General features: G+C 34.1%; 1 protein-coding gene across 1 annotated transcript; it reads right to left on the bottom strand.

The window, feature by feature from the left end:
- Window positions 1–458: 458 nt before the first annotated feature.
- On the bottom strand, window positions 459–5,364 carry LOC118052331 (guanylyl cyclase 1). Its single transcript, XM_035063278.2, has 10 exons — window positions 5,254–5,364; window positions 4,676–4,946; window positions 4,461–4,585; window positions 3,405–3,516; window positions 3,146–3,220; window positions 2,800–2,888; window positions 2,465–2,526; window positions 1,899–1,971; window positions 1,087–1,162; window positions 459–700 (listed from the first exon to the last, which is right to left on the bottom strand). Exons 2-10 carry the CDS (start codon window positions 4,832–4,834, stop codon window positions 662–664), a joined length of 810 nt encoding a protein of 269 aa, XP_034919169.1. The 5' UTR covers window positions 4,835–4,946; window positions 5,254–5,364; the 3' UTR covers window positions 459–661.
- Between the last annotated feature and the right edge of the window lie 3,973 nt (window positions 5,365–9,337).

Here is a 9,337-nt window from a genome sequence, read left to right as displayed (position 1 = left end):
ATAAAGTTTTAAAAGCGTATTTAATTTTAAAAAATATTAAATTGATATTTTTTTTGTAGTGTTTGTAATATTACAACAAATCTTAAAAAAAATTATTTTAATATATATATATATTTTTTTTTTAAAAAAAACAGTTTTCAAAAATACTATATACCACGATATCAAATTCACACTTGTACTATTCGAGGAACCTGCAAACAAGGTCAAGAAAAGAAAAAAGAGAACATGCAAACTGAACCTAGTTGCGTCCAGTTGGCTGACCTTGAATTTTGGAGAATTACTACATTCAAAATGTTTTAGACCAGTTACAAGTCATAAACAGTTGCTCTATGTATGAAATGGAAATGAGGTAGCAGATAGGAAATAATTAAATCACAAAAAGGTAATATTGTTAAGATAAAAAGTTTCGAGTGCATAAACTTGTCTAGAGTCTGCTCTAATATGATATTACATTTCAATTACATGGAAAAGAAATCTACTTTATTATTTATTTAATCGAGCATAAAAGAATAATATACATCGCTTGAAATATATTTATGGACAAATACAAGCAATAAAGGGCAAACTATCAGTTTCTTTATGCACGTATTATACACGCGTATAATAATATACATGGCTAGCCCATCTGAAGAAGGAAATTCGTCAAAGAGAAAAAGTTGCCCTAACAAGCTCTTTCACTTGTCGCGTTCTCCAGAGATATCTGAATGGAAATATATATATAAAGAAAAGGCGATAATTATCAGTCCTGTGGATGAATTTGTTTTAACAGAATATAGACTCACTTTTTATTTTTTAAAATCATAGCAGTAATTGAATTACAATGCTAGAATTAAAAGTGCAAAACGAGAGAACTATATGAATTGGATTTTCATGATCATATGTAAACAGGAGAGTAGAAGTGTGCTTTTGCAAGGTTCTAGGTATTAGGTTTGACACTGGTCACCTAGAGCAAGCATGCTGAAGGGACTTTCCGAATTTTCCTCCGAGCCTCTCTTATATGGGATGGTATAATTAACTTCATATCATACAAAACCTAGCATCTTTAAATCCATGCATAACACAAAAAATTTGATAATGTTTGTTTACCAGAAGGAGATCTTCATCGGTGCCAAAGGATTTCCGTGCTTCTTCAAGGCATCTTGACGACATTCTCTCATGTTTTCTGAATTAAAGTAAGTTTCTCAATCATAAAATCACAGGGAAGCATACATTTTTAAATTTAAAAAAATATAATTGTGAAACTTTTTTATAGTACTATATAGCACAGCAAATAAAAATGCCTTTGTAGCAGGGTCTTAAAGATAGTTCCTAATTTGATGATTCGGCTGAATGCAGTTAAAATCAAGTGATATTATACACCCATTACAAAAGCACGAATGATGTAGCAACTAACGTCACATTTTCCCAGTCTTCTAATAGTGCTCCATGGAGGGCTCAAAGCAGTACAAGGGAAAGTATACATGGTGGGATTTCAGATGGATGGAATCCCAAACTCATCAATACATTAACTGGATGCTAGTTCCCATAGTATATTATTCCGTTAAAGGATTTTCAATCAAATATATATTATTCATACGCTGATTTGGCATCATATTTGAGCCACATGTTTTCCTGACACCTCCATGGCAAACTATGAAGTATTCTTGGAGGCAAGTAATTCCTAAATTAGTTGTTTCTTGTGCTTGCCACCACAACATTGCAGTTTTGATTGATTCTTGAAGAATCGTGTCATGCAGAATGCAAAAAAGCAGGGCCTCACTGGGCAAAGACATCTACACAAAGTAGAAATAGAGGACGACAAATTTTGCTAATCCAAAAAAATATTTCCTATATCTGAGATCTTAAAAGGAACAGGGGCTGAAGGGAATTACAAATCATGAGGAAAATGAAGGTCATACCTAGAAGCGGCAGGATCTCGAATCTCAAACTCGTCCGTGCCAGCATCATAGCCGCATATCACAATGTAATGACCTAATGCATAAATAAATCACAAAAATATCCTCAGAAAATACTTCTCAAGAAATTTCTGACATGGAAAGATTAACATTAAAATAAAATAAAATAATCCTAGACAGTTTTAATCTGATTGTGAACAATTCTCTAGAACTCAATCATCATTGAGATTCAGATGAAGTAAATATATCATCCTATATTACACCAATCAAACAAATTGCAGGAGAAGCTTGTGAGGAATTCAATAATATAAACAACTTGAGTATTCTAACATATGATTACAAACACACCCTATCATAAATAATTATCATGGGATGAAAATTGTGTCAACATCCACAAGGTCTGACCTACCATGCCTATGGCATGAGCTGTGATTATTTTTCATAGGTTAATCCATTGCAATGAATCACAATTATTTTCCGCTACAAAAAAGTAACAAGAAAACCAGGAGTCCATTCTTATGTGATAGAAAATAAAGAGATAATACAGGCAGAAAAAAGCATCCCCTCACCAGCATAGCCTGAGTTGCCACCGTTTAAACCTGGTAGAATAGCATTCTCCAACCAAGAGTGACTGTGACAAATGTTTTACCAGAAACAGTTAACATTAAGTTTTTCCATGTTTTTTTTTCCTTTCTTATGAAGTGATCTGTTAGAATATGTGAAGCCAAAACCACATGAATAAATGAAGAACATACAAGAAAGATAAAAGAAGGTAAGGGATAAAGTAAGACAGACAGAAAATGGGCATGGGTATATACAATCATTCTAGCGTGTGACAGTTAAAGCAGAAAGTAATTCCAGAAAGAATAACAAGAAATATGATATATGAGATCCTCATTCACACCTCAATTTGTACTGGTTAACCAATGCAATTGCAATATATTTCCCCGACAATATGAAAAGAGAAATTTCCGTTTCATTGATCGACCTGCACTGTAGAAAGGAAAAGGCTTGTAAACATTATCTACACAAAAATTGACATTGATTTTCGAAAGTTACATATAGTGGCTGGTGTCTGAATTTAAGGCTTTAAGTGAAATGAAAAATGTTTTGCTAATCATAATAGAAAGTTTTGAATTTTCTGTCAATGCAAACTACTCACATACATTAACTGCACAAAACTGGCATGTGAAAAACAAAAACACACACTTCATGACAGATGACTATGAATTATGTGCTCATAGATATACCTGTATATTAATGCCTTCTCCTCGTGCCTTTTGAAATAACATATCCACTCGCACTAGATCTGCAGGCAATTGTTCCTGCATGAATTTAAAGCAGATCTTTACGAGCATTACAGCAACAATCAGAGAAATTTCACCAGCCAATCAAAAGAACCAGAAGAATAATGCAAAAAATCATCAGAATGGCCTATATACACAAGCAATGCTCATGGAAAATCCATAAAAAAACTAAAATACAATATACAAAGCCATGGAACATCACCTTGTAAAATGTCTCAACTGAATAATTTGGATTTGCTCCAAGTGTTACCGTGTAGAAGGAAAAACTAACAGAATACTTCTGCAGTAAATATGCCAGATCCACCGTCCAAATGCTGCAAGAAGATATCGATTTAACAATTCATGACAATATGTTGGCATTGATTCACATGAATACAGAAGTTGTGCGCTTGATTCATTGTTATCCATGCAACCATATCTTTATCTGTATGCCATGGCATGATATAACCAATTACATTGAACACAATATTATCTATACCTTTAGACTTTCTAAGTGATAGTGATCCAAATTTTCTACAATTTGGCAGTATTAATAGTCATTTCATTTTCATTCTTTTCTGAATGTCAAGAAATAGAACTGGAGCAGCAATTTCCATATTGGAAAAACGATGTCCAAAAGCAGTCAGCAACTTGCCAAGGTGATCAAGTAATGTAAGACGCATAGAGCTATAACTATGTTCATAGGAAGAAATGAAATCAAGTTTCCCCAAAAAGAGCAAGGAAGAACCTGGCCTACATTCATCAACTGCTCTCCACAAGGTTAAAAAAGTATGTTCCAGGTGTTGAGTTTTATTCTTGCAATCTACGTTAGAAATTCTAAAAGTATAACACGTCCATAGTTCTTAAGATATTATTACAATCACACCAGGACACTATGATACATACAAGAAATGCTAAAATCATAACCTTTTCAATGCCATCTCCAAAACCTATTTTATAGAATAGCAAAACAAGTTTCAAACAATCAAGTAAATCTCAAAAGAAGTCTCGATTGCTTAGCACAAAAACCTTCCTCCAAAGTTTTCTAAATAGTAAATGTTAAAGGATCTAGAAAAGGCCTGCTACCAAATAACTCAAACCAATCATCAGTGGTTGCAAAAATAATATCTAAGCCCTTATCGGCTATAATATAGAAATCACGTCCAGGATTTCCAGTAGTGGAAAACCCCGAGTGATCAATCTAGGCTACATAGAGTTTCACAAAACCGCTAACAAAAAACAACACATAAAGCTCAGATTTCTGTGAAGAAGAACAAACCTACTAGTGCAGCATAAGTCCACCAAGCCCTGGATGCTGCAATTATTGATACCAATTGTATTCAAAGCCATCAAAACACAAGCAAGGCCACAATCCCAAGAGTGAAGCTGCTTTATATGCGGTACCTGTAATATTTGCACAGACAAAATTAAATCCAATTCCAAGCAGATAAAACTACAAAACGACTGGTTGAGAAAAAGCTTAGATTTTCTTACTTGAACAAAATGTGAGCAGGGCAAGACAGCAGCAGCATCTTCACATTTTCTACTGCTGGACGATGACGATTGCTGAACCAAACCATCTGGTTTTCCTTCTTCCACTACTAAATCTTGTGTATTAAGAATTTTGTTTAATAGAAGATACAATGGCCACATCAGTTGTGACCAAATTAAAAATAAAAAACTCTGCGAAACCACTAACACTCAAGCATCCCCCGAATAAATTAGCCTTCCCTTGCGGTCATTAAGGGAAAATAATTTCTTCACCCTGATGTAAATTAAAAATAAGAGAAAGTGAGGCTGTCATTCAATTTCTCGAAAAAGAAAAAAATAACTCAAATAGCTATACACTAAAACAATTATAACTCAGGGCGATGTAAATATAAAAGAAAGGATGGATAATTCAAACAGAAAGGTTGATATCTAAAATTACAAAAGATGATAGATCCAAATTACACTATCTAATCGAGTTTTCAACAAGAAATGAATTATATTATCAACTAAATTATGCAGATAATTAATTATATCACATTATGTAACGTTTATCATGGATAAGGAGGAAAAGAAAAATGCACCTTTGCAGAAAAGATGATCCTTTTCGAGTTTATTATGCTTGTCGAAGGCAGATTCAGCTGGTTTGCTTTTCGGTTTTTTCTTTTCCTGTGAGCCTTAATTAAATAAATAAATAAATCAATCAATCAATCGAATAGCTGGTTACGTTGACGATGGTATTGAGGGCCTATTGGGCCCAATGTGGACTGGGTTCATTTTTAACTCCAGTGGCTCGTTGTCAGGAGTGTGGTTCTGGGTGGTGGTTAATTAGGCCTTAGCCCATTCACCTTCCACCACCCACATTCCTACCCTTTTGCCTCGTGCGTGGTTCTGGGTTCTTTTTTAATTCCTCAAATAATGCACTAAAAAAAAGACATGTTAACAGGACTCAGTTGAAAAATACATGGAACTCTGATGAATTAATTGGGGATTTTTTTTATCAAGACGACCAATCAAGAATTTTGTTGGATTTATAGATTTTTTTGGAAAAAGCTACAAGAAAAGTAATTAAGTGTGATATCCTACCAAAAAAAGGTTCTGACATAGATGCACGAAATTAGCACAAGGATGCCCTTGCGGTTAAGACCTCCCAAAGCCACTGAGTTGAATGTTATGGTCTTGTGCACAAGCAAAATTGTAAACTCATTAGATATGAAACAGGGGCTATGACTTTTGAGCAAGACAGGCCTGCCCATCTCTTTAATGGCTTGGTTACACTCTGGTCCATGCTGTTCATAAGTTTAGAAGACATTGATAGCTTCATCGAGGAGTGGAGGTGTCCGCCTAAATTTGCAAGCATGGTAACTACTAGAGTATAATTAACTAGTGATATATTGAATTTATTTTTAGATATTATTAGTTTGAGTATTATAAATTTTACAGTTTTTGAAAATGTTATATAATTATTAATTTTAAAATATTAAAGAATTAGTTGAGATACATGTAAATTTCAAACAATAATAATTAAAAAAAAAAAAAAGACAAGCATGGGCAAAACCACCTATGAACATTATTCATTACCCTGACTTGTTTGTACTGTTTCTTATTTATGAGGAGTCATAGACTGTAAAATGTTGCACATGCAGTGATTAGTGAGCATTAAGGACTGAGTTTTCCCATCCACAGAAGACGGGCAAGAGCTCAAATCTTAAGCTCCACAGCCTCCAGAGAGTTACTTTCGGATAGCGAAAAATACTCTAGAAAGTTTGCCTGGACACCATGCGTCGAACTTTGAATTTGAATCTCTTTAAAGATGAGTACAAACGTAGCTGTCGACTTAAAACAACTTCGTTCAACCAAAGGCCACCTAACACTCCAGCACTTATTATGGCTTGGATTTTCTCATGACTGTATGTGGAGATTTGCTATTGAGTATGCTTGACTGCCTGGTTTCCTAACCATAGCCAGAAATTGAAGATGACTTCTCGATACAAAAAATTTAAATGAAAAATTCGTGTAGTATATTGATTATCAATTTCTTTTACTTGAACTAGTTGAAAGTTTGTCATCCTTTTCACTCATGACACCTTTGTAAACTGAGAGGGTCAAAATGTATAGTTTTGCTCGTTTTCTTTCTTTTTTTTGGGGGGGGAGGGGTGGGGTGCTTTAAAACCTTTAAAAATTGTAACTGATTTTAGAAAAAAATTCAAACTTTGGGTGGGCTAGTCTTGGCCAACCCCATGTATAGTAAAATACTAAAATGTTAAGGAGATGAATCTGAAATATCATATTTAATTATTTAATTTAAAAAAAAGAAGAAGGATGATTCAACGTTTTCAAGCTATTGAAGTGACATAATCACGCCTTGTCAAGGTTGAATTGAAAAGGCGGGATGAGAAAATGAAAAGGAAAGAACACTATGGAAAACTAGCTAAAGTTCCTGCATCAAAGCTCATCGCCTTTTGCTTTTGCCATCACGGACGGCTATAAAGCAAGCCCTTTCTGCCTTTGCTTGGTGGATTCTTAACACGCTTTTAAGTAGCCGTTGGTGGGCCTTGCCTTTAGCTAAGCGGGCGGAAGTTGAAACTCGAAGTAAAGCAGTGACAACTTATATATTATGTTGAAAGCTCAACGACCCTCCAACATCACATGGAAATTTCTCGAGGGACTTGCTGATTTTATGATAAATTATCCAAGTCCTCGTGTCTTGTCCCTGTATCTAGATAAATGAAATTTGACGTTGCTTCAAAGAAGCATTTGAACCTAATAGCTTAAGCTGTTAGGTGAAGTTTTAGGATATGATTTATATTATTCTCTAACAGACCTCTTCAAGTAAAATCTCTTTATACTTGAAATTTGCACAAGTTCACATTACCTTGTATTTAATTTTTATCAAATAAATAGGAATGATGAGATTCGAATTCATGACTGCTTGGTCATTAAGACTCTAATACCATGTTTAAGAACCAACTTAACCCAATAACTTAAATTGTTAAATGAAATTACATGATATGATTTATACTTTAACAGCCAGCAATGATGCATGGCAACCCACCCCCAAAAGAGATCAGTAAATGATCAAATTAAATAGTTCTTGGTACAATCCATGATTAAACAAAAACTACAGCACATCCTAATCATCCTGCTGGGATTAGATGCATTTGCGAGGCTGAGCAGATTCCCGGGGAGATGGCAGCAATTTCTGGACAGTCAGCTTAAGATGGACATTTCTGTATTGTTGATTAATTGAAGTGCAAATAGGGCTTGATGGTTGGAAATGGGTTCCAAGGCCCTCTCTCTGCGGTGCCGAAACCCTTTGCTGCTTGCTTTTTGTGCCATGATTAATGCAGTCACGATATTAGAGACAATAGGCTGGGAAAAAAAAAAAAAAACATTCTAGGATTTTCAACTTTTTTCACAAAAACACAAGTCAAAGGGTTAGCATGGCCTGTTTGGAGCAGCGATGGTAAGTTTATGTTTGGCATTGAAGTATACCTGTTTTGAGAAAATTCAATTTTTTTTTTTTGTTAAAATTAAGTGTGGTTTGTACTTTTTAGATCGTTTTATGTGCTTGATATCAAAAATAATTTTTAAAAAATAAAAAAACATTATTAACATGTTTTTCTACACAAAAAACTATTTGAAAAGCAACCGCCACCACACTACTAAATAATGCAGCGGTGGATTAGGTAATATACACAGAGAATGGTAAAAGCACTTTCCGCTGCGTGTCCTTTTCCAATATCTCTCAGACAATCAAACGGCTATATCACCCAAATGGGTGTTTCCTGTGTACCATTCAAATAATAGGTCAGTTTACCATATGGCCCTTGTTGTGAAATTACCATTTGTCTATCACCAGCCAGCTGGCCACTGCCCCCTCCCATCCATGAGGCAAGAGACACTAATCTGCTTCGGAAAATCTCGACGCTAACGTCGTTGACCATCATTAGTAAACGGGGCGCAGTATTCTGATTAATATTTTGATAATGTATTAAAAGATTATTTTTTAAAATATTTTATTTAGAAATATATGGGTGATCTCATACCCTTGTCCATTAATCATATATATTTGGTGAATATTTAAAAATGTAGTTATATTCATGTTTTCAAAAAAAATTAATTATTTTAATTAAAAATTAATTTTTTATATATATTTTAGATCGTTTTAAAAATAAAAAAAATATAATTTTAATATATTTTAGCAAAAAAAATATTTTAAAATACAATAACAATCACTCCCAAACAAGCCTTAAAAAAAACCACCACCGCTCATATATAGGGTTGAAGCTAATACAATTCAAATCGTGCATTAAAATTTTTTTTTTCAATTTAAATTTATTAAAAAAAAAACAATTTAAACCCGTACTCTTAAACATCCTGTTATCTCGTTGATAATCAACAGGCACCATTCCCACCTGAACCCGCCCTCGTGGGATAGATTAATGAGGAGAAGATTGCAATTTTTTAGGCTGTCACCTGCTGGTCCTAAGTCCTAACAGGCTGCGATGCATGCTCAAAGCAGTTCAAGGTAATAAAATTTCAAATGAACATTATGCATTAATTTTCTGGCTAGAAAGAGCTCAGGCAAACCCAAAATTTAAGCACTTATAAATTCCTCACTTTTTTTTTTTTTTTAATTCTTAAACGCCAACCTAACTCACCTGT

The sequence above is a fragment of the Populus alba genome, chromosome 8 (assembly GCF_005239225.2).
Source record: "Populus alba chromosome 8, ASM523922v2, whole genome shotgun sequence".
Lineage (NCBI taxonomy): Eukaryota > Viridiplantae > Streptophyta > Magnoliopsida > Malpighiales > Salicaceae > Populus > Populus alba.
This window is presented reverse-complemented; position numbering and strand designations above follow the sequence as displayed.